General features: G+C 43.2%; 1 protein-coding gene across 4 annotated transcripts in view; it reads right to left on the bottom strand.

Moving 5' to 3' along the window:
* Window positions 1-8459: 8459 nt before the first annotated feature.
* Window positions 8460-26656, bottom strand: part of LOC126284758 (uncharacterized) — a 147945-nt gene continuing 129748 nt past the window's right edge. For all 4 annotated transcript variants that reach the window (XM_049983918.1, XM_049983907.1, XM_049983931.1 and 1 more), the window contains exon 4: window positions 8460-11269. In XM_049983918.1, the coding sequence (XP_049839875.1) occupies window positions 10990-11269 (280 nt within the window). In that variant the 3' untranslated portion in view covers window positions 8460-10989. The remainder of the gene's footprint in view (window positions 11270-26656) is intronic.

The following is a 26656-nucleotide window of genomic DNA, read 5'->3' as shown; positions in this document are numbered from 1 at the left end:
TCTACCTTCGAATAAGAATGCCGTGTACTTTCTTGATTCCTTTGCTAACGGTAGGTTCCAATATCCACAGGTCACATCCATGGATGTAAAGAACTTAGCACCTTTAAACTTTTGTAGCAGTTCTTCAATATTCTCCGGACGGTCACTCTCAGGTAGTACTATTTTGTTTAATGCTCGAGCATCCAACACTAGTCTAATTGAGCCATCCTTCTTAGGAACTATGACTAGCGGGTTATTGTACACACTAACAGCCCTTTCAATAATTCCCCACTCTAACATATTTTGAATTAAGTCACGTACTGCCTCCTTATGTACTTCTGGGATTGCAAATGGTTTTTTGAAGAAATGAGCGTCTTTCTGCACTGTCAAAAAACACTCATAATCCTTTACTAGCCCTGGTTGATCTGAGAAAACCTCGGCATGTTTGACTAGTATTTGTCTTAAATCGTTTTTCCTTGCTTCATCAATATCAATTAATTCTAGTAATTTCTCCTCGATCCTATTTCTGACACTCACAAGCTCAGACGGATCCTCTACTTTTTTGCCACCGTACTCATTATAGCCCTCCAAGAATTTCTCTGTTTTACAAATACATATAGGAAAATCATTCTGCTCAGGATCCTCACATAGCTGCTTACCGATGAAAGGTATAGTAATTAGTTTACCCTTAATTTTTACCATAACATCATTGGTAGAAAAATTCACCCATCCTTCATATTTATTCAAAAAGTCAGCCCCCACCAATATGTCTACACTCAGTCCATTTATAACTAAGAAGTTCTGTCTTATTTCTACTTCCTTAAATGCTATGGGTAGAAACACTTCCTGTTTTACTGTCTTCTTAGTCTTACCGGTTGCTACTACAATGTTCAAGCCACTTACTGGCATCTTAACAATCTGTTTACTGTTAGGGAGTTCATTTACCAAGTTCTGGGATACTGCACAGACTTCCGATCCAGTATCTATCAAACATTTAACTGGTTCATTTAATACTCTTAGCTCTACTATCGGTTGCCCTAAGTACTCTTTATTTATTTTGGGTTCTGCTTCCTCCAATAAATCTTGCACAATTTCTCTCCTTTCGAAGCCTGTCTTTTGGGTGGCAATCACATTCACACTTACAGGGTTTATTTCATGCTTATTATCACCCTCAATTCTAGTGGCAGCTCCTATTAGCCTATCCACTATTGCTAAGTCAAAACATTTTTCCAATGTTTCCCCCTCTTTCTCATTAACCTCCTTTTCTACGACCCTATCCAAGGCGTCGTCATTAACCTCTACCTCCTCCTCTAATCTATCCTCTTCTTCGTAACTATCTACAACATCAATTATCTTATCAAGCACAGTCACAACCCTGCCATTATTACTGTTCTCACCCCTATCCGACAGCTCTTCATTAGTTTTACTGTGCATAATGTCTTTCTGATTATTACCCTTATAACTAGTACTTAGTTCTTCAATAAGTGGCTTCTTATGATTATTCTTACAGTTAATTGGTTCATTAACCTCCACTTGACTTAAAGCTACTATCTCTGTCTGTTTTACGTTATCCTCCCTAAATTTTGTAGCAACAACATTTATGTTAGGTGGTCGTTCAGGCTGCTTTCTTATGAATGGTTTTGCCAGCGGATTTAACTTTAAACGCTGTTGCCTACGATCGCCAGCACACTCGTAGACAATTAATGGTTTTCCGAGCGCGGTGCGTCATCACTATGCCTCCAGCTGACCGCCTCACCTCCTGACATCTGTCGGCCGCTGTCATACTGCTCGCGTTCATTGAACCTGTTAACATATGTTCTTCCTCTACCACGTGAACTGCCACGGTATCCGCCGCCTCTCTGAACACCCATCCTATTAATGTTTACATCCGCGCGATTGTCATTCTGCCTAGCAGGCGGGCGATGCTCCCTCCTCATGTTTTCTTCTTCTTTTTGGACGGATTCAACCCTTTCTAAATACTGTACGAACTTGTCAATGTTATCTCGGGGCGCAGATATGATCTTAGTTTTCCAGTTCCACGGTAGCTTATTTTCTACCCCTAATATGATCTGTTCTGTTTCTAACTTATTACTAAGGTAGGACAGAGTTGCTACCCACCTTTGAACAAATCGTTTGATGCCCTCTCTCTTGGGGTCATATTTCTCTCCCGACCAGAACCGATTAAGAACATCCATCTGCTTTCTCTTTCCCCAGTATTCCTCAAAGAACGCTAATTTAAATTCTGACAATTTCGCGTATTTTTCAGAGGCTAAATTCCCCCATACTCTGGCCTCTCCCATCAAATTTGAAGTGATAAAGCCTATCTTTTGTTTATCGCTCCATACTTTCGGCAAAACGTCTTCAAAATCGTTCCAAAATTCTCTGGGGTGCATGTTCTTACTTGGGTCAAATTTTAAAAACTGTCTGTGGGTAACATACGCAACCTCGGTAGATTCAATTATTCCACTGGAAATTATACTACCACTATGGTTAGAAACACACTGTTCTACTTTGGTTAGTCTGCATTCATGCCCACAAAGTTGCTCATTCACACTTTCACTGAAATGGCTTATGTGAGTCTCTAAATTATTGACCTTATTTACAACTTGCTCTCCAAGTTTCTCACACCGAATTTTGGTATCATTTACTTTACATTCTAAGGCGGCATGATTAATTTCATTGGAATTCTCTACCACTTTTATGTGCTCACATACTTTATCTAATTCTGCATCAACATGGGATTTAAATTGCTGTTGATCCTCAGTAACCTGTTCGATTCGTGTCGTCAATTCACTTTGCACTTGAACAATATTTTCTGTACATTCTAGTTTAACCTGCTGTATATCAACATTTACTTTACTACTGAGCACTGCTAAATCTTGCTTCCAACAGTCTCTGAGATCGGATATTTTGGAATCTAAATCAGCGCCCATTTTAGTCATCTCATTACTTAAATCAGATCCTAATTTAGACATTTTTGAATCCATTTTACTTGACATATTAGTTTCCAATTTTGACATACTGGAATCCATCTTACTTGACATATTGGAATCCAACACGTTCATCATAGTTACTAGATTCATCAGCATACTGGCGACATTATCCTTCGCCCCCTCATTTGCTGATACAATGTCCCTATTAACATTAACTACCGGCATGGGTAACTGTAACTCACTGGGCACTGACATATTTGGATCTGATTCCAAACTATAATTAACATAGGATGAATCAGTCAAACTACTACTGAAATTGGGTTGAGACACGTCTAAACTAAAATTCATGGGGTCATTTTCCCCTGTCTCCATCCCACTATCACAACTTAGTTCCGCCTTTTTGTCACTTGGTTGAAACTCAGCCATTTTCCTCAGTTTGACTCCACAAACACACAAAGTTTTCAAAAGCACTGTACTTAACTTTGTGCTTCGGCGTGCTGCGTTGCTGCTAGATGAAACTGCGGGTCCGTTCACCATACACTGCAATGCTGTACCAGTTTCCGGGCCCCCGCTCGAATCAGCGCTGCCAACTGCCACTGCTGTCGTCGCCTCTGCGTAGTCTCCGTAGCTCGTCGTCTGCCAGACGCCGTCGTAGACTGCTATTCCAATCGGCGCGTAGTCACCGAAAAATTCTTCCGTTCCGTACAACACATTACAGTTCACGGACACTTTCACTGTCCTTCCTATTCACGTGGCGATATCAATTTGTACGCTACACAGTTCCTACAAATAGCGAGCACTTCTGTATTGTCCGGTAATTGTCACTACTGCTTTTTTTTTGAAATTCACTGGAATTTACTATTTTTATTTCCCGGCCGATGCACCACTTGCGACGGGTCAGGCTCTTATCGCGCAGTTTCCTTTCCCTGAAAGAAAATCCACCTACCTCGTTTCTTAGGTAGTTGCTGCACTCGCCTCTCCTGATAGCAGCTACTGGAAAAATTGCAGAAAAGCAGTGTTGAAGAAACTGCAATTTAATAGCCGCTCACCGGAGGCCGCGATACATGTTTGCTGAAATACAATCTATGAGCAATCTTCCTAAATAAATTGAGTTATTGGAATGGTAGTAATTGTTTACTCAAACGAGAACGCGAAGTTGGTAATTCTATTTAAGCTCTTTATTGTCTTTAAGCCTGATCATCAGCCCGCTAATCTACGTTTGAAGAAAGTTCAGTTCACAATTCTATCCACACTCAAACCCCGCCAGAATTAGCTTTCAAAGTTACGGAATTTACTTAACTGCAACACAGACGATTTTCTAACATACACGTTTGCAGTCGATGTTCAATAATAGTTCGTTTTTTTTTTAACGTTAATGCTCGCCATAAGCACTTAGTAAAAGTTTACGAAGTACCGCCACGCTTTTAATTATTAAAGTTACTCGCGTCTTTCGCGGAACGAAAAGTCACAACTCGCTCAAACTCACACTACGCGTTACTGGACTCTTCCAGTCTCAAATCGCACAGTACCGAAGCGATGAAGCCGTTTTATGACTTCATTTTACACATTATTCGCGAGGACACATCAAGCATGTCTCTTCTCGATCACAGTTCCTTCGCGACTCCTATCTACTCGCGACTCACTCTCCTAGTCTGCTAACCGTCCTCGCATCTCATTGGCTCACACATCACACAGCCAATCAGAATTAACTCTTTGGGTGCGCCTCGCGCCAAAATCTAGCACGCACCAGTCATGACTTCTGAATCATTTACGTCATGATTTCTTGTTACACAAAATTTACTGTATAATTTAACAAACCGAAAGGAAAACTAGACTTTACTTTATTTCCAGAAATTATTTAAATACTCGCGAACGTTCTGGCTGCTTGTACAATACCATACACTCTTGGACATCCGACATTCACTAAGATGGGGAACCACTGGCGACTCTGTTCCCACGGTTACATCGTCTGAACACTTGCGAGTTCCAACCTAGATTTTATACACTTGCAAAGAATGGCGAATGTCCCTCTTTCATTCACTCAGGCACACTCATTCACTCTCACCTACTCATATAAAATAACTGTTCACAAAAATTCAAAACATTTATGGTTTTAACAAAGTTATAGGTGAATTTCTAAAAGTAAAATTCTCAAAATAAATACAAAAGCACGGAAGGTGATTTTGTTTCATAGTTGGATGGTCACTGAAGGTGATCTATACATAATGGTATTTATTTAGACTCGAAAATTGTAGAAATTTGCGTTTTCTGTAAGATTTTTCTAATTTCCAAAATATGCAGGTTTCAAAGCTCAAATTTGGATGACTTATTATTATTCATAACAGAAACTAGTATATTAACTTTTAATTTCCTCAGGTTCCTCAGTTAGAAGTTATTAAAGATGAAAGTTCCACGTTATACACGCGGCTAGTTAGCGCACAGGTCTTACATTCTCACGGTACAGACATGCCATATGGTCGTGACGTCAGACGAACGGACACCGGTAATCTGCCCGCTACAGCACATATGCTAATCTGATGGCTACTTTACAGTCTGTCTACATTTCACAGTAAATATTTGATAGAAAACTGTGCGCTCGCACTAGTTGCGACGCCACAAGTGTGCAGTTCGGATGTCAATTAATGTGAATAAACTTTGTGAAGCATGAAAATTTACCATTCATTCATCAATGAACAAGGCAGAAGAAACTTAAGTAACATTCAACATGAATCGTTACAACGTCAAGAAGTAGGTCCTTAAACTGGCAGATACAGTTCTAAAATGATGCGTGGAACTAGACTCCTACAAAGTGAAACGTAGATGATAGAAAGTATGGAAGTAGAATATGGACACACGGGAGAGCCAAAGAATCTGGTATAGGCAAGCGTATTCAAATATGTAAATATGTAAACAGGCAGAATACGACGCTGCGGTCGGCGAAGAATATATTAGACGACAAGTGTCTGACGCAGATGTTAGATCGGTTACTGCTGCTACAATGTACAGATGATCAAGATTTAAGTGAGTTTTTGTACGTGGTATTGTAGTCGGCGCACGGACCATGGGACACAGCATCTGCAAGGTAGCGATGAAGAGGGGATTTTCCCGTACGACCATTTCGGAGCTGAAGGCCCACTCGTGTACCCTTGACGACTGCGCGACACAAAGCTTTACACCACGCCTGGGCCTAACAACAAAGACATTGGACTGTTGATGAGTGGAAACATGTTGTCTGGTCGGATGAGTCTCGTTTCAAATTATATCCAGCGGATATACGTGTACAGGTATGGAGACAACCTTATGAATGCACGGACGCCGCATGTCAGCAGGGGACTGTTCAAGTTGGTGGAGAATCTGTAATTTTGTGGTGCGTGTGCTGCTGGAGTGATATGGGGACTCCTGATACGTCTAGATACGATTCCGACATGTGTCACATCCGTAAGTATCCTGTCTGATCACCTGCATCCATTCATGCCCATTGTGCATTCCGACGGAGTTGAGCAATTCCAGCAGGACAATGCAACACCTCACTCGTCCCGAATTGCTACAGAGTGGCTCCAGGAACAATCTTCTGAGTTTAAAGACGTCTACTGGCCACCAGACTCTCCAGACATAAAAATTATTGAGCATTTCTCGGATGCCCTGTAAAGTGCTGTTCAGAAGGGATCCCCATCCCCTCGTACTCTTATGGAATTATGGGCAGCCCTGCTTGATTCATGGTGTCAGTCCTCTCCAGCACTACTTGAGGCATTAGTCGAGTCCGTGCCACGTCGTGTTGCGGCACTTCTGCGTCATCGCGGGGCCCTGCACGATATTAGGCAGGTGTACCAGTTTCTTTGTCCCTTCAGTGTATACATGTTTTAATGCAGTGCTGAACTAAATTGTAAGTACTCTCTAAAGACTGTACAGCAACATGTACAATTACTAAGAAACAAAATTAATTAAACAAACATACCTCTCGTTAGTGAACATACTAATGATACATTTTACGTTTTTATGAACACTGGTTACAAAGTGAGTATTTTCAACACTTAAAAATATTAGACATTAGTCTTGGGAATTCATTGAGCATATTTATTGAGTACATCATTAAAATTTCTATTTATGTACAAGAAAACTTAGGTTATAAAGAGTGTAGTATCTCTAACCAAACTATGTTGTGAACGACATTTTAAAGTGTCTACTTTTAAGTGGCAGAAAAATTATAAAAAATTATTATTTTATGTACGTACATATGTCCTGTTGACAACATCGTTTTTTCCAGACACTACACCTACATCTAGATAAACTCAAGATTTCTGGGAACACAGTTGCACTCTATGGAGATTTTAATTTCAATTTTATGAGCCAGAGCCTCCACAGACCAATTCTTTTAAATGTCATAAGACCTCATAGTGTTTGACAGTTTCTCAACAACTTACGGAATTATCCTTGTTCGCCGCTCGGGGTAGCCGCGCGATCTAAGGGCGCCTTGTAACGGTTCGCGCAGCTCCCCTCGTCGGAGGTTCGAGTCCTCCCTCAGGCAAGGGTGTGTGTGTTATCCTTAGCGTAAGTTATGTTAACTTAGATTAAGTAGTGCGTAAGCTTAGGGACCGAAGAGCTCAGTAGTTTGGTCGCATAAGCCCTTACCACAAATGCCCAAATTCTCCTTGATCAGGTCTCTGTAAACAAGACCAAGAGAACGGCAGAAAACTTTGATAAAACTACAGCGAACACTTCTCGCTGTTACTAACAATAGCTATAAAAAATTTCAACAAATGTGAAAAATGTTACCCACAAAAAGAGCTGTACGCAGAAAAATACTGAACACTTCCAGTATGTAATTAGTGGAAGAACTCCAGAAAAAAGTAATGTAATACCCCTCTTACTAACGAAAAACTGAACAATGTTTTGTACATTTTCAGTTATAACTTTGACATAGCTTCTCCAGGAACGAAAGCAATTTCCAGAAGTACAGGCAGGCTCAAAAACTGGATTACATCAGTTGCTAGGAGGGTCTCTTGCGAAAGGAATCGGGATTATTTTTGCTATAAAAAATTAACAGCAGCGGAGACCTCATAACGTATTTAAAAAATACAACTTCGTTCTGTGAAGTCTCATAAGTATGCAAAAATGGATGAAAATGTTTTATATATATTGTGGACTCATCCAGTAAAAACTAGATACATGTAGAAAGATCCGTAGGGTCTTACGAGGAAAAAGACCACACACCAACTTACAAAAACGTTTTCACAGTACGGAAAGTTATAAATTATGTCACTGATCCTAAGACAATTGCAACTAGCAGTCGTTGCTCGCCAGGTGACGTTGCTATCGCCTGGATGGGTTTATGTCGATAGTAGGTCGATGAACATAATGTTCTGCCTGATTAGTGTAGGTAAGTGGAAAATAATGCAATTTAACATTAAACTTGAGATATGAGTATGTACACAACTATTGAAGACTAATTTTAACTTCAGTACGTCATCAGGCAGTGTAGTAAATTAGTATACTATCAAGTGAAGGGTAGCTGAAATTGTTTCTCTTACACAAGAAATGAAACACCAATCAAATTTGTTAAAAAATTTATTCACATTTATCTTTCGTTAGCCAGTTGTAAGTCACATTTCATGTAAATAGATATAGCAACATAATAGAAAAGTGTATAATGCAATAAAGTGACAGAGATTAGAAATTTAATTTTATTGATAGGTGTCGAGCGCAAAGTCACAGGAGAGAAAATGAAAATTAGTCATTTTTCGTGTATATACAACACTATCATTGTGTATTTATTTTATTTTATGTACTCCAGCGTAGAGTTTCGATGAGAGAGATATCTTAACTGAGGTGCTTTGAAACATAGGGTAAAAAGGCTGAAAAATGTGTCAGTGATCTTGTGACAGTTGGGCTTTACGAATGGTCGGAAATTAATTATAACTGTGAAATAAGCTAGACCAATACTTAAAACTGAACTTTACTGATACTGAAAGAAGCAGTTTCAAGTGTGGTGAAGTTTTATTCCCACATGAACTGACTACGCACCAAATGGGAGACGAATCGTATGAATTTGATTAACGTGGTGAAGCTGCATATCTAATACGAATGCGGTGTGAGGCAAGCGCCTCTTGTTAAGTTTATTGTGTTCCAGCGGTGTTGTTGTTGAGGTGTAGCTATTATCTTGAGATCAAAGCTATTAAATAGAAGGTAGTGAAAAAGCAACAGGTTCTAACTACAATAGCAACAGTCTTTAGTTCACCAGCCTCTCGTGCGGTTCTTGACGTCTGAAGACTCCAAGAAGCCACCGAGAATTGTTGCCGCACCCTACACCCCCACACACAATACACCACACACCCTATGTGCCAACATAGGAGCGGCATCATAGACTATTGTCCGTCGTACTTCCTCGTCTCCACGCTGCAACAGCTACACAGCCATACAGATGAAGAAGAGGAAGGGTCTAAGTGTCATCCAGTTGACGGTTGGTCATTATGGATCTTCTTGATCGCAGATCTGATGCCACATTGAGTGAAGACTATGTCATTACAATCATAGCTTCAGGTCAGGAAATATATAAGCATACTAAATAATTTTTAAACATTGACATTTTGAATAGCTTGTGACTTTTCTGAGCGCACCGCACAACCTTCTGTTTATTTCCTCACGGGATAAATCAAACAGGGGGAAGCTTGTCGACTACGAGGCAAGCGCGCTGCAGACACTTCCGTTGGGGCAGACCATTTGAATGGTCACTTATACAGGGGAGACGGACGAGATGGAAGGAATTTGACTAAAATAGTACATGGAATGTATTCGAAAACTGCGAATACGATTATACATCAGCTGTAGCATTTAGTATACATGATTTTTTGCGTGTGTCGTACTGGGACTCGAACCCGGATTTCCCGCTAATCGCGACCGGTCGCCTTTGCCATTTGGGCTGCCCGATCACGCCTCCGGCACTGATCCGAACGGTCAGCTACCCTGGTGTCTCGTCCGTGCCGCTTGCACGTTATGTGATTGCCGAACAGGGAGAGACAATGTTTTCCTCGTCGGTTTGCCGTTGCTTTGCCGTGAAATACGTATCTGTATCTTACAGAGCGCTCAGAGATGCATCTCTGAAGGACATTTGCCTCGAACTTCAAAGACATTGTAAAATGCAGACAGTTCAGTAAATGTATTTAAGGTAGTAATGAGGGGATTACGCAATAAACTACAGCCCATTTGATCAACTATTGTCTTAATGAACAATTACAGAAAACAATAATAATATATTGTCAGGACTTTTTGGTAGCTACAACTTGAGGCTATGTTGCAATATAAAAAGGATGCCTTAAATTTGTAAATATATTGAATAGCTGATGTTCGGATTGGTGCTGGGAAGCAGACGAAGTTTTCCGAGAATTTACGAGTAGGCACTGGCCTCTCTTTCGGCGGCTGGCCAGTGAAGATCCAGCCGAGTAAATACTGTGATCAGTTCAGTTTGAGTCAGAAAGCGGATGTGTTCCGCTCGTGTCAGGCTAGAATCTCTTCTTCGTGGAGTGAATCACGAAGATTCAATTTCACCTGATTCAGTAGTAAAGTGGAAAACATTACAGGGCGGAGACAGGGACAACTGCATGTATCCTCTGAGCCTTTCTCAGTGGCGTTACTAGGTAATTTGTTTTTTTGTTTTCAGGCCACTTAAAAACTGTGATTGTGTTAATCGCAAAGTGGTATGGCATGGTATCTTTCTTACCACTTTTGTCCTAGAGATTTCCCATAATAGTTGTGGCTTCAGCACTGTGACTGTTGCGATACGAGCATACGACCAGTAGCAGTATCTGTTTACAATGACCACAATCAACTGGATGAGCGAGGAATGTTTGAAAGACGTATTCCTGGACATTTTCTCTCCCGTCTTTGACAACTGGAGATCGGTAAGTAGGATCGGTGACAGCCCACCCGCAAACACGACACTCCAGCAGACAAGATTCCCGTCTGCAGACTACCCTCGCGGATGCTGTAGGTCAGTCACCAGTAGAAACTGAGCGACGTTTCGCACCGACCGGACGCAGACATCATCAGGTGTCAAAAAACGCCGTGGTCAGCCGGGGACCGGTCACTTGGAGGTCCCGGACGAGCCAGCCTTGTCGTCGTCGTCGTCGTCGTCGTCGCCGGGGGCGGGCGCCGAGGAGGTGGCGCTGGGGGCGGTAGGCGCCGCGGGGGCGGTGCTGCGGCTGGTGGCCGAGTGCAGGTAGTTCAGGTAGGGCAGGGGCGCGCGAGCCCCGTGGTCGTGGCCGAGCCCCCGGTCGTGGTCGTGGCCGTGGCCGTGGCCGTGGCCGCGGCCGTGGTCGCCGTACCCGGCCCCCGGCCGCTGCTGCTCGCACACTTGCGGGTACCTGCGCACCATCCCAGCGTTGACACACGCGTACAGCTCCAGACCACCTGTCGCTGAACACTCTCATCAGATTTTCAAAAAGAATGTAAATACTACACTTCTGAAGAAAACAGGACCACATGCATGTAAAAATGAATCCTCAATCAAAGTTTGCAAGCTCACTGGAAAAGTATTTGTCAGCCTCTTGAAAGAGCACACTCGTCGCTTCGGAAAGCTATAGATCGTGAAGGAGTGCTGCCAGTTGCTCGTATGGCCCTGTACCGATGACGTAAATCATACCAGTGAAGCGATTTACGCTCTAAGACAAAAACGAGAAACCAGGAAGGAATTATCCGAATGGAACGGAAATCGGTAGGTGTGATGCGTATGTGCAGACAAATAAATGCCTACAATTCCTTTAAAAAAAATTACGCAAGAGGAAGAGCTTCACAAATTAAGCAAGTCAATGGCCCTTATGGAGGCAGTTATTTCGTTTGGGATTGATTGACAGAGTTGGTGAATGTCCTCCTGAGGGACTTCATGCCAATTCCTGTCCAGCTGGCACTTTGAGTCGTCAAAATCCCGAGCTGGTTTGAGCTGTGCTCATAGTGCTCCAAACGTTCTCAACCGGTAGAGATCCTAAGCGGACTTGTTGATCAAGATAGGTTTGACAAGCACTACGACAAGGTGTACACATTCTCGATGCGTGCAGGCATTATCTTGCTGAAATGCCATGAAGGGCAACAGAAGGGGGCGTAGACTATCGCCGACGTACAGCTGTGCTGTAAGGGTGTGAGAATGACAACCAAAGAGGTCCAGCTATGAAAATAAATGTCACCCCTTGCCATCGCTCCTGCCTGTCGGACAGTACTGCGGGTAAAGTCAGGTTGTTGACCCTCTGCTGTCCGGGACCCCTCCAGACAGGTCTGTCCTGGTCATCAGGACTCAGTTCCGAGTGGGACTCATCCTGAAGAGTATTTTACTCTTTTCAGCTATATTCCAAGCCGAAGGCACGTCTGGAAACGCCCACCTGACTGTCACCCGCAACGCCATGTGGCCCGACAACCAGACTGATTGGTTGGTTCATTTGATGGAGGGTCCTACCAGTGAGACCATCAGTCCCATCGGGTTATCGAAGGATGGGGGGAGTGTGCTAACCACTGCGCCACCTCGCTTTGCCGACAACCAGAAATGGTCGTCTGAGATGCCATTTCGCCGGCCGCCGTGGCCGAGCGGTTCTAGGCGCTTCAGTCCGGAACCGTGCTGCTGCGACGGTCGCAAGCTCGAATCCTGCCTCGGGCAAGGATGTGTGTGATATCCTTACTTTAGTTAGGTTTAAGTACTTCTAAGGTCTAGGGGACTGATGACCTCAGATGTTAAGTCCCATAGTGCTCAGAGCTGTTCGAACCATTAGTTTGAGATACTATTTCTTTTGATGGCAGGACCCCTTTGGTTATGATCCACAGTACCCTTACAGCACAGCGATACGTCCACGATAATTTACCCCCGTTTTGTTGTCCTTCATGGCAAGCCACTGCGGGCTTACATTTGAACTACGTAAGGTCCGCCCGCCCATAGCCAAAGTTTATAGTGCTTGTTATGGTGCTTGTCAAACCCTTCCTTGGACAGCACTCAGGAACACTCGTCCTCAATAATTTGCCAGCAAACATAAAAAATTTAGATACAAATAAAGATCAGTTTAAAAGGAGCCTGAAAGACTTACTAGTGGCCAACTGCTTCTACACCATTGACGAGTTTTTTAATAGAAACAAGTGATGCAATGTATATATTCATACTGTTAGTGTTGTTATTTCAACTTAAAAAAATGACATGTTTCACATCCACGAGGATCTCCACAGCACGGATCTATGGAACGAAAAAATAATCTAATCTAATCTAAATCCAAATCTAATCTTCAACCTCTCCCCAGTTCATAATGTTTGGAACATTGTGGGCAGGGTTCTTCAACCATCTCGGGATTTCGACGATCTATGAAGTCACTTGGACAGAGGTTGTAACGCTATCCCTCAGGAGGACATCCAACAATTCTATAAATCATGGCCGAGGCAAACAAATACCTGAGCAAGGGCCAGAAGTCGACCAACGTGCTCAATTTGTGAAGCTTTTTCTATCGAATAAATCATACAATTTTTATGAAATTGAGATCATTCGTTTGTCTGTACACGTACATGACATCTACCGATTTCCGTGTCATTGGTATAATTCCTATGTGTTGCGACCCTCTTTTTTTCTTAGAGTGTGTATAACTGAAGAAAATATTATAAGAAACTTCCATGTCATGCATTTGTAACGAGTAGTAAATCTACTTCATTGCTAAGTCAGATCTTTCTGTTCAGGTTTTTTTACAGTTTACGTGTCCCAGTCGGGTTTACCGTGAGTAGAATCAGAGTAGGAGGATCAGTAGGATTTCTCGACTAGGAAACAGCGGTGCAGAAAGGAAGTATCGTCTTTTCTGGACATAATCACATGACCACACCATGAATGAAGTTACCTTATTTTTTGGTGCATCGAAGCGGACTCTAAAACTTGTCTACGGTCGCGCGGGATTAGCCGAGCGGTCTTAGGCGCTGCAGGCATGGACTGTGCGGCTGGTCCCGGCGGAGGTTTGAGTCCTTCCTCGGGCATGGGTGTGTGTGATTGTCCTTAGGATAATTTAGGTTAAGTAGTATGTAAGCTTAGGGACTGATGACCTTAACAGTTAAGTCCCATAAGATTTCACACACACACACACACACACACACACACACACAACTTGTCTACAAGGAACACCGTACCGAGTGCAGTAATGAGACAGGACGTAACAATAGTGGTCGAAAAATGATCCTCCAGGGGACAGCAGAGTAGCATTGCGCCTGGTCAATGACAACCGATTTGCAAACCCGACAGAAACTGGTGATCTGTATTTTATGGGCATTAGGCCGTGATCCAAGGCATGTTTCTCTGCCTAACATTCCGTCTCTCAATGCTTAAGACATTATCAGAGTCTATAAAGCCTCAGCCATTTCAAACTTAAACAAACTCAGCATGTTGAACTGTTTACACGTATCCACGCAACGGTCAGTTCGTGACGTCATCGCACCGTTGCTTAAGGTGGCGGAGTCGTGTCAACGTGCGTTACGCAGCTTGTAGTGGGGATGAGTTGGCGCTGTTTTAATTATTAGTAAGGACCATAATTTCTCTAATTTCAATCCCTTTTCTGAGCCAAGTTCCGACGGTCTTGGACGATTTCAGCAGGACAATGCGACACCCTGCAAGTCCAGAATTGCTACAGATTGGCTCCAGGAGCACTCTTGTGAGTTTAAACGCTTCCGCTGTTCACCAAACTCCCCAGACATGAATATTATTGGGCATATCTGGGATGCGTTGCAACGTGGTGTTCAGAAGAGATCTATATCCCCTCGTACTCTATCGGATTTATGGGCAACTCTGCAGAATGCATGGCGTCAATTCCGTCTAACACAGCTTCAGACATTAGTCGAATGCATGCCACGTCGTGTTGCAGCACTTCTGCGAGCTTTCGTGGGCCGTACACGATATCTGCAGGTGTGCCAGTTTCTTTGGCTTTTCAGTGTATAAAGCGCGTCTGGGGGACGCGGAAAATAGTGCAGTCTTGTCGTAATGCAGGAACGGAGCAATTTATCTCACGTTCAAATGGATGAATATTGGCGTCGGGCCAAACAGTTCAACGTGCAAACTGTTTGCGTGCCACCGTGGTTAAAGTATACGGTGCTCGGCAAAATGGCGTCATCGAAAATGAGCGCCGTGGGAAGTGTGGCGCACCACAAGCGACAGGTGACGGGAGTGACGGAGATGTGTGCGGGTGACGATGTGCAGCTGCTGAGCAACTGCGCGCCCAGGTGAACAAAGGGGCTACCAGCACTGCCTCCTCAACGACCATGCAGAGAACGTTGCTGCCTGCATACGGGCCTCCGCAGCAGGCGCCTGTTTCGTGAACCCTTGCTGCACGCTGTTCATGGCGACGGAGGCTGGAATTCGCACGCTAATATTGCATCTGGACGCCCATCAAGTGGCTACTGGTGGCCTTTTCAGAAGATAGGAGGCTGCTGACATATGGGGCGCGAAACACCTGAAAACAAACACACTTCAACAATCGTCGAAAGCCTCCATGACGGGGTACGCAGCATTACGGTCTCACGAACGTTTTGTGGCATTCCCTGGGTGCTGTTGTGATGATGTATGGGCGCTAGACTGCGCGGTCATCAGCGCCTGTACAAAGTCCCGATTATTGCACAGTCCATTTTCTTTTCGCAATCCAATCTAGTCACTGTCTCAAGTGACGAAAATGATGAAATGATGAGGAAAACACAAACACCCAGTCCCTGGCCATAGAAAATCCCCAACCCGGCCGGGAATTGAACCTGGGACCCCAAGATACAGAGGCAGCAACACTAGCCGCTAGACCACGAGCTGAGGACACTTGGTTGCTGTTGTCATTCTGGCAGGCACAGTGGATCAACACAGACATACACCTATCCTTGAGGACCATGTCCCATTCCTCTGAATGATGGCATGTTCCAGCAGGACAATGCAATATATCCCAAAGCTCATAGTGTACGCGCATGGTTTGAAGAGCACCAGACTCCGGATATGAACGCAATTGAGTATCTGTAGGACCACCTTCATCGGGCTGCTCGTGCCATGGATCCTCCAGGAACCAAAGAACCTAGGGCAGCTGACCACAGCGCAAGAATCACTCGGTACCTCGCACAAGCTCAGTGACTCTCATCGTGCACATCTCGCAGTGGTCCTCGCTGCAAAAGGTGGTTACTGAGAATTTTGACCAGTGGTCACATTAATGTGAGCGCATAGTACATAGCAGAACAGTAACGTGTCTGTCCGCCTACGTATGTGCAACACGATACATTTATGTACGTTCCGGATGAACTAGTAATTTAAGCACGAAGCGTCAGTGTTCTTCAGGAAGCATGTCGGTTCAGTTTCCGGACGTTTAACTTCCCCATATACTCGTACAGCAGCAACATCCGCGAACACCTTCAAGGAGCTTCCAACAATATCCACCTGTTCATTTTCATATAAACTGCCTGAAAAAAAAGTGAAGCACTCAGAAGGGGACTAGGAGAGGAAATGAAACTTCACTGGTTGAGAAGATGCTTGACGTTATTTCAGTGATGACAAAATCATTGTGGTACGTTGCATCCACTATAGAAAAGATGCATGCACTGATTCGGTTGGGAAGGATGTTACAAAGCCGTTGCATCCTCTACTGAGGCTAGCTGGCCCACGACTGTTGCAACTGGTCCATGATATCCTGGATAATGTCATTTGGAGGCACTTGACGTTCTAGCTGGTCATAGAAAGGTTCTCTTTGGTATCCTGTAGGCCGATGCAGTACCTCACGTCACACAGACAACTCACAGAGACACGTGGCATACGTAGTCGAGTACTGTCCTGTTTACAAATTGCATCACAATACTGTTGCATGAGCGGCAACAGATGAGAAAGCAGGGTGTCTGTCAGTTAATGTAATCATGAATAGCCATGACCTGACGCCATAACCGACGGCTCCTCACACCATGGTGCCAGGAGTAACACTGATGTGCCTTTCCAGCTCATTGGAGGCATGGGCCCTCTCTCTGAGTCGCTACTCTGCTAGTCTCTATACTGTTCATTCGGCCTAGTGTAGAACTGCGATTCATCGCTGATCGAAATGTGGCGCCACTCATCAGCAGTCCACGTTTCTTGGTCAAGACACCATTCCAAACGCAGCCGTTTGTGTAGTTGTGCTAACGGCAGCCTACGCATGGAACTGATGCTAGTCTCCGACCTATGATGCGGGATGACACAGAACGCTCCAGGATGACACGTGAAGTGGGTAGCGGTTACGACGTGCTCGGCACGTGGTCGACCTGAATCTTGACGAGGAGTATGTCTGCCCTCACATTTCCAAGCAGTCCCCAAAAGTCCCGATATTGCATAATTCGACCAGTTGGCCAAATGGAGACCCAGAACGAGGTCCCCTCCAAACTCTGCCAGGTGCTGATAGTGCCGACTCACCCAGTACTAAGCATTAAACACCAGCAACTCCAGTGCACTCTGGTGCCCATTCTGTCACAGAGAATTGCAGCTCTAATCATTACGATAGTCAAAAATCGAAGTTGAATGAGCTGTATAATAGAATAAGGCGATGCACTCGTACATAGAGGAACTAATGTAATACTAATTTGCTGTGAGCAATGTACACACACCTGATAATTATATAGGTATAAAGGTCAAGATGCTAATAACAACTACAGGTGCATAAAAATTTGTGTTGTGGATGCCAACAATATAACTGGATGAAAACGTTGTGAGAAATAAAGCAGTGCAATTGTACACAAGATGAATTCATATGGTTTTCCCATTATCCCTCAAAACAGTTCTTTCCTGGATGCATAGAGTTCCTAAAGGAAAAATAGGCGATCATTAATTGCATTGTTGCAAAAAATGAGTATTTTTGAGAGGTTGAGTACTATTGTCGAGAAAGTTTACACCATACAATCATTACTGTCCTCTTTACTACTCTTCCTCACCTTCGTCTTTGCTTTCTTTATCCTTAAGTCGTACTCCGTTCATGGTATGTCATCTATTGGTTTCAGAAGATATTAGTGTATCTTACATACGGCCAGAAGGTTTGCGTTGTCTGAGAGCCTTAGCACTGGCAGCTGCCCCCTTCTGTCTTATTCCTCTTCCGAAATATCCTTTCCCATCCTTTACTGCTCTGTGACGTACGTTAAACAGTAGTGGCGATAAGCTGTCGACCTCACGTTACGCCCTACTTTACGCCAACTTGTCACTATTATTCTTCCTGTGTTATTGCTCCAAGTTCGTCTTTATGAATGTCTATTCGTCTGTCTCCGTGTTTCATCACCAACCTTTTTGTAAACATTTCATTCCACTTTACACTGTCGAAGTCTTTCGGTAGGTTAAAAAACGTTCCTCTTCAGTCTCAGTTCAGATGGCAGGCGCAGTGCCATAATTGCTTAGCTGGAACGTTTCCACTCCTGTAACCAAACTGATCTTCCTTCCGTGCGTCATCTACGCTATTCTACATTATTCTCGTCCTCAGGTTACAAGACTAATCGTCCAATAACTTCCACTTTTAACAGTATGTGCCTGGTTTGGTAATGCGATCATAGTGTTTTTCGGTAAGTCTGATGATAAGTTGAGCATTTATAAATTTTTTGAGACTAAATCGAACCCATATCCACTTCTTATACCTCTCAGAGATTATAGCGATTCTGGAACCAAAGAGTGACCTAACAGTCCGTTGACATTTGAAAATGCGCTACAAATTGACTCACATGCCTGAAATGATATGGAATTGTGTTAAAACAAAAAACGATTGCAAAAATTGGCCGACAGAGAGCGCTGGACAGCGGGGTGCTGCTTTTCAAACTGTCGGCTTGACAGCATATGTTACAGTATCGCAACATCCCTAGCCTGGCTGATAAATGTCTACATCTGCATTTACATCTAGATGGATACTCTGCAAAACAAACGTAAGTGCGTGGCAGAGGGATTATCGAACCACCTTCACAATAATTCTCTGTTATTACAATCTCGAACAGCGCTCAGAAGAAACGAACACCAAAGTCTTTGCGTGCGAACTCTGATTTCCCTTATTTTATTATTATGATCGTTTCTCGCAATGTAGGCCGGCGTGAAGATAATATTTTCATATTCGGAGGAGAAAGTTGGTGATTGAAATTTCGCATTTGTTTAAATGACGCTGACCTCAATTTCTGCGTCATGTCAGTGACGCTGTCCCCGCTATTTCGCGACAATACAAAGATGCTACTCTCCTCTGAACTCGATGTACTCCGTTAGTGCTATCTGGCAAGGATTGCAAACCATGCGGCAGTACTCCAGAAGAGGACGAACAAGCCTAGTGTCTCTTTAATACATGTGTTCTGCCAGTCAAACACATTCTTTGGTTTGCCTACCCCACAGCGTTTTCTATGTATTCTTTCCAATTTAAGTTGTTCTTATTTCGAATTCCTAGGTATTTAGTTGAATTTACGGCCTTTAGATTTGACTCATTTATCGTGTAACCGAAGTTTAACGGACTCCTTTCAGCACTAATGTGGATCATTCCATATTTTCCATTATTTGGGATCCATTGCCAGTCTTCGCACCATATAGATATCTTTCCTAAATTGTTTTGCAATCTGTTCTGATCTTCTGGTGACTTCACTGGACGATAAAGTACAGCATCATCTGCAAGCAACTCATGACGGCTGCTCAGCTTGTCTCCTAAATCGTTAATACAGGTAGGGAACAGCAGAGGGGCAATACGACTACCAGAAATAACTTCTGTTTTTCTCGATGACTTTCCGTCTCTCACTACGAATTGTGTCCTATCTTACAGGAAATCACATATCCAGTCACATAACTGAAATGATATGCCTTAAGTACGCAATTTCAGTACAGGTCGTTTGTGTATTACAGTGTCAAAAGCCTCCTGGAAATGTAGACACACAGAACCAACTTGAAATTCCTTCTCAACAGCGCTCAACACTTCGTGTGAGTGAGGAGGCAGTTGTGTTTCACAAGAACTATGGCTTCTAAACTCGTGTTGACTGTGTGTGTCAATACAGACCGTTCCCTTCGAGGTATTTCATAATGTTCGAACACATTATATGTTCCAAATCCTGCTGAACATTGTCGTTAACGATGTGGGCCTGTAATTTAGTGAAATACTCCTACTAGGTATCTTGAATATTGGTGTGAGTTGTGCAACTTTCCAGTCTTTGGGTACGGATCTTTCGTCGAGCAAGCGGTTGTATATTATTGTTGAGATTGAGTTATTGCATCAACATACATTGAAAGGAAGACCTGATTTTACTACATGCTGGAAGTTACGCTTTTTATGTCGCTCAAGTCCATATTGCTGCTCGTGTGAAAGATCTCTTGTGCACATCGTTTGATGGGGATCGCTTGCTGAATCGTCACTCCATCATGTTTGGCCGTCCAGGTTCGCAGCCGTCAGTCCGTGTCATTATTAGCTGTGCCGTTACCTGGAGTCGCAAGCCTACCGACCGCCCATCATTAGAGATGCTAAAAGACAATTCCTCACCGTACCTACTGATATGCTGTTCGCAGCAGACATTGTTTATGAATGACGACCGACGTGTTAGCTATTTCTTAGAACATCTAGAAATCAATTTTTATGCTAATTATTGCTTTTGTATCATATGAAGCACCCTCCGTTGGTTATTTTCGGGATTTTAACTTAGTGTACCCAATGTCATTTCAAGCAAGTATTTCAATTTTTACCTCTATGCCTACATTATTCCGTGAAGTAATGAATTTTCAAATGTTAATGGATTTTTGTGTCACCCTGTGTATTACCCAGTCTACTGATTCATTTCAGCTCAGATCATTCAGGGCTTGGAAGAATTCTGACAGCATTACGGGGCAAGCGATTTCTTCTACATCAATTTCCTCCTCCTACTACGCGATCGGACAGTTTGTAAGAAAACACCTAATTTTACTTCACCGCAGCTATGCAGTGTCTATTTGTCAGTAATTATACCTTTCGCAAGTGGTTTCATGTTTCTTTCATCCGTTCTGATTCATCCTGCAAAATTCGTTCCTAAGCAACATGCGCTGTATATCCGTAGCGCGTACGTAAGATTCTTTTACATGCTCTAGTATTTCTGATGTCTTCCATGCCTTCTTCACCTCTCATTTCGTTACACCTAGGGTGTGACTCCCAACCTTAATAATTTTCTCCTTTCTTATGTTGCATTTATTCTTTTACTGTCATTATCTATGGTATACTTTCATCCGATTAAAACTGTAGTAATTCTTCAGTTATATCTGTGAAAAATATCAGTCTAGAGTAGCGACTGGAAACTACATCTTAATGCAGAGAAATTTTAATATGAAGAAATCAATATGTGTACTTATGAAATGAAAATACATTGAAACCTCTTTTCATGAGTCGCATCCAGAATTGTGCGCCAGATTGGAATCACGCCTTTCGTGGACAAAACTCCTACTAACTATGTTATCCCAAGAATTAGTCACAGTCCGCTCTCTCAGTTTCAGTTCTGTCAGTCTCCTACTTTCCAGACCCCACAGAACTTCACTGCGAGTGGAAGAATGATTTCTCAAATACCTGACAGGCTGTAGCTGCGCCATTTCTCTGGAATATCCTTTCTCGTGGGAATGCAGGAGAATGTATGTTAATTTTGGAAAGTAAGAAAGTCGTATTGCCCGCAGCGTATGACCCCGTCCCACATTTCGTTTTGGACCTCCCAGACATTTACGATGGGGAGAAGTTAATCGCATATGCGTATCTATCGTATCTTACTACTTTGGGGTTGGTCTAATCAGTCGTTTATTCTTAATTTGGGTGTAATTGCAGTCAAGAGTGACATCCATTTGCAGTTTTATCCACCACTAGTGCAATTGTGATGTCCCATCAAGTTGTCATGTTGATTACTCGGGTTTCTGCCGGTCGGCGTCTTTCCTGCACGATATTTCAACTGCGTGACTCGCAGTCTTCTTCAGGTGTTGCAGTATCAGACAGCAGCTGAAGATGACTGCGGGTCACGCAGTTGAAATATCGCGCAGGAAACACGCCGACCGGCAGAAACCCGAGTAATTAACAAGACAATGCCTCGCCGGGAGAGCCTGAAGAATCTCATCAAGTTGTTGGAAAATGGTCGTGTTGCATCTAAGGTCGCTAATAGCTCTTCAGTAAGGGCAGTATCGAGAGAACAGCAGTGTCGAGAGAACAGTCCACTTGCTTGAATTAGCGTCTTAATCACTTAGGAACGCTTATCATCAAAATAACAATTACCTTGATGTAACTGTGATGTAACTGTGCATTGTACTTGAAACGGATACTCGTTTTGGAGCACTGCCTAGGATGATTCGTTGACACGCGGAGGTAGGACAGCGGTGTAGACAGTTTTTTCAGATGACTTCATAGACACGTGGTCCACAAACAACAGTGCGTGGATGTTTGAGAATGCTTATGACATCCACAGAGCTGCTGATTAACAGTGAATCCTAAGTAACTCGCATTTCCTCGGTGTGTTGATTTATATTTGAGAGCTGTCCGCACATATTTAGTTGTTGGTCCAGTGTTGTTATAAGTACTGCGTAGAATTTATTATTGGGGTAGAGGAATCCGTGATGAATTCATTAAGAGACACGCAAGAGGCGGAGGAACTGGCGATGGTGTGGGCGGCGACTCTACATCAGAACTAGGCACGTCATCCGGCGGTCCGTGGCGGATCGTACTTCTGAAACCATTCAGTCGCCCCTGCTTCAGTACTCCTTTCGCGAATGGCGCGTACGAAGAATGATTATTCGTAAGCCTGTGTCTTAGCTCTAATTTCTCAACTTCTCTCGTTTAGCGAGACGTTTGTGGAAGAAAGTAATACGTTGTCCGACTCTTCCTGGAAAGTACTCTCTCGAAATTTCAATAGTAAGCATCTCCGAGATGTACGACGCCTCTTTTCTAGCGTCTGCCACTGCAGTTTGTTGACCGTCTCGCACCGACTAAACGATTCCGTGACGAAAGGCGGCGATCTTCTCTATCTATTCTATCAGTCCAAATAGGCAAGGGTCCAAGATTTATGAACGATACTAAAGTGTCGGACGAAAAAGCGCCTAGTAATCCACATTTTAGTGGATGAATTAGTTTTCCTTTAGATTCTTGCTATGAATCTCAATGTCGCTTTTGTTTTCCCTACTATCTCTTTATGTCGTCATTCTGCATCTACATCTATATCTACATCCATACTCCGCAAGCCACCTGACGGTGTGTGGCTGAGGATACTTTGAGTACCTCTATCGGTTCTTCTTTCTAGTCCAGTCTCGTATTGTTCGTGGAAAGGAAGATTGTCGGTATACCTCTGTGTGGGCTCTAATCTCTTTGATTTTGTCCTTATGGTCTCTTCGCGAGATATACTTAGAGGTGAGAAATACACTGCTTGACTCCACGGTGAAGGTATGTTCTCCAAACGTAAACGAAAGTCCGTACCGAGCTACTGTGCGTCTCTCTTGCAGAGTCTTCCACTGGAGTTTATCTATCATCTCCGTAATGCTTTCGCGATTACTAAATGATTCTGTACCGAAGCGCGCTGCTCTCCGTTGGATCTTTTCTATCTCTTCCATCAACCCTATCTGGTACGGATTCCACACTACAGTATTCAAGCAGTGGGTGAACAAGTGTACTGTAAACTATTTCCTTTGTTTTCGGACTGCATTTCCTTAGGATTCTTCCAATGAATCTCAGTCTGGCATCTGCTTTACCTACGATTAATTTTATATGGTCATTCCATTTTAAATCACTCCTAATGCCTACTCTCAGATGATTTATGGAATTAACTATTTCCAGTTGCTGACCTGCTATATTGCAACTAAATGATAAGGGATCTTTCTTCTTAGTTATCCGCAGCACATTACACTTGCCTACATAGAGATTCAATTGCCATTTCCTGCACCATGGGTCAATTCGTTGCAGATCCTCCTGCATTTCAGTGCAATTTTCCATTGTTTCAACCTCTCGATATACTACAGCATCATCTGCAAAAAACCTCAGTGAACTTCTGATATTATCCACAATGTCATTTATATATATTGTGAACAGCGAAGGTCCTACGACACTCCCCAGCGGCACACCTGAAATCACTCTTACTTCTGAAGACTTCTCTCCATTGAAAATGACGTGCTGCATTCTGTTATCTAGGAACTCTTCAATCCAATCACATTCCTCTTAAGGTCGCTCCGGATAGATACTCCTAGATATTTTACGGTAGATACCGTTTCCGGCAATTTCTCACCAATAGGGTAGCTTTACAGCAGTGTATTTCTTTTCCTATGTATATGCAATATGTTGCATTTACATGGTGACAATTATTGATCTATATGAAATAAAAGCGTCATAACTTCTGAACGGTTTGCTTCAGGACGCTGAAACTGCACGGTTGTCCGCGGGACATGATAAGATTTAGTAATCGCTATGTTGTTTGGTGCTGCTATGAAGCCCACTTTCATGTGGATTGGTTCGTCAATAAGCAAAACTGGCGCGTTTGGTGGATGAGAATCCGCATACTGCGATCGAGAAGTCTCTCCACCCTCACCTTGGCCCGTGCAACGTTCAGTCACGGAATAATCGGTGCGACATTTATTGATGACATGAAGACTACCGAATGGTACGTGAAGGTTTTGGAAGATGATTTCATCCCCATTATTCAGAGTGACCCTGATGTCGGCAAGATGTAGTTCATGCAAGACGGAGCTCAACCCCATCGAAGCAGGAGAGTGTTGGATGTCCTGGAGGAGCACTTTAGAAACTGCATACTGGCTCTGGGGTACCCGGAGGCGACTGGCATAGGCCTCGATTGGCTGCCGTATTCTCCGGATCTGAACACGTTCGACTGCTTTTTGTGGGGCTATACTAAAGACACGATGTGCAGCAATAACCACAAAACCGCTGCCGAGCTGAAAACGAGCCATTCAGGAGGTCATCGACAGCACCGATGTTCCGACACTTCAGCGGGTCGTGCAGAATTTCGCTCCTCGTCTGCGCCATACCATCCCCAGGGATGGAACGCATATCGAACATATCTCAACCTAAATCCGAATATCTGCAGTGACGTTTACACGTTGAATAAAGTGTGTTCACACTAATTAACTTTTTTTCATGTCGTTCAATACTTGTCACCCTGTATTTATCTTCAGGGTCAACAGCCAGTCGCTGCTCCATTCATCATTTCATTGTTACTTTTTTGGCATTACTACCTTCTTATAAATAACAGCATCACCTGTGAACAGTCTCAAAGAGCTTCCGACTCATCATTCTGCTATACTGTTTATACACACTGTAAACTGGAGCGGTCCTATCACAATTCCTTGGGGTACCCCCCAAATTAGGCTTACATCCGTCGAATTTGTTCCGTTAACAGGAGCTCATAAGTACTACCTGCAAAAAAAATCTTAAATCCAATCGTAAATCTGGTGAGATATTCGATAAACTCGTTTTTTTTCACTAATCGGCAGTGTGGGACAGGTTCAAATGCCTTCCTGAAGTCAAGATACACGGCATGAACCTCAGCACCGATGTCTTCAGCGCATTGTAGCTCTTGGAGGAAGAGAGCGACCTGAAGGAGAGCAACTTTACGCCAGTGACTGATATAAGTTTTTATTACACTATTGCAATTTCGACCTTAGGCCATTATCAGGTGATATTATGGCCTTAAGCCAAGTCAACGTAATGTAAGCTGATATGGCTTATAGCCATAATATCACCTGATAATGCCCTGAGGCCGAAATTGCAAAAGTGTAATAAAAACTTATATCAGTTACTGGCGTGAAGATGATGTCCTTCAAAAAATTCTTTATGACTGAATCCCAGCTACAACAAGTTTATTTAGAACGACCTCAGTTTTGCAACATCGCTGTTTGCTGAATCCCTGCTGATTTGATGGGATTTTCATTCACCAAACAGGTCATAATTCTTGCGAATGAAACATGTTTCATAATGCTACAACAGATTGGCGTCAACGGTGTAGACCTACAAATTATGTGCACCTGTCCTACGACTCCTCTTGTAACCGGGAATGACCGGTGTCCTTTTTCCAGCCGCTAGGTACCCTTCCTTGTTCCAGCGATCTACAACTAACCGCTTTTAGAAGGGGAGGAAGTTCTTTCGCATAACCACTGTTCAATCTTGCACCCATCTCGTCTGATTCTAATGATTTTCCAATACTAAGCGACTGTAGTAGTCTTTCTATTTCGGGATCAACTATCTTAATACCTGCCATTTCGAAGTTCGTACGATCGTTGAAATGAGGGACCGTGTTACGATCATCCGCGGTGAAACAGTTTCTAAACACCGTTTCGGTGCCATTATGCTCCTTACGTGACGCTGGGTCTCTTGGCTGTCACGCATTCCTTCACTGTTCTGTCTGTGCTCATAACAAGTGCGTGAGAAAGCTCTGTCATAGTCTTCAGAAACAACCAGCTAAAGGGTTATCATTCGATAAATAATCTGTTCTCTATAGTTTTGAACGTATCGTCGAGAAATAATGTCAATGATTGCTATAAACTATTTTTGAACAACATAAAACGCGGTTTATGTTATTTGATAACCGGCTTCATAGTTATTTAAAGATACCGACTGGTCTGAAGATATTTGCACAGCCGAAATCTGTTGCCGAATTACAAACCTAGCGATTTGGAGAGTTTTAAAATCATTTATATAACTGGTTCTGTTTACGCCGTCGTACTTTACAGGGCCAAAACAGCCTAACATTCTTGTGGAAACAGGAGAGGCAATGTGTGCAGAACAAACTTTCTAGAATGTGACGAGTGTGTAGGATATTACTATACGTCAGGGGCAGTC

The sequence above is a fragment of the Schistocerca gregaria genome, chromosome 1 (assembly GCF_023897955.1).
Source record: "Schistocerca gregaria isolate iqSchGreg1 chromosome 1, iqSchGreg1.2, whole genome shotgun sequence".
Classification (NCBI taxonomy): Eukaryota; Metazoa; Arthropoda; class Insecta; order Orthoptera; family Acrididae; genus Schistocerca; species Schistocerca gregaria.
Note: the sequence above shows the minus strand (reverse complement) of the source record. Positions and strands in the feature narration are given on the sequence as shown.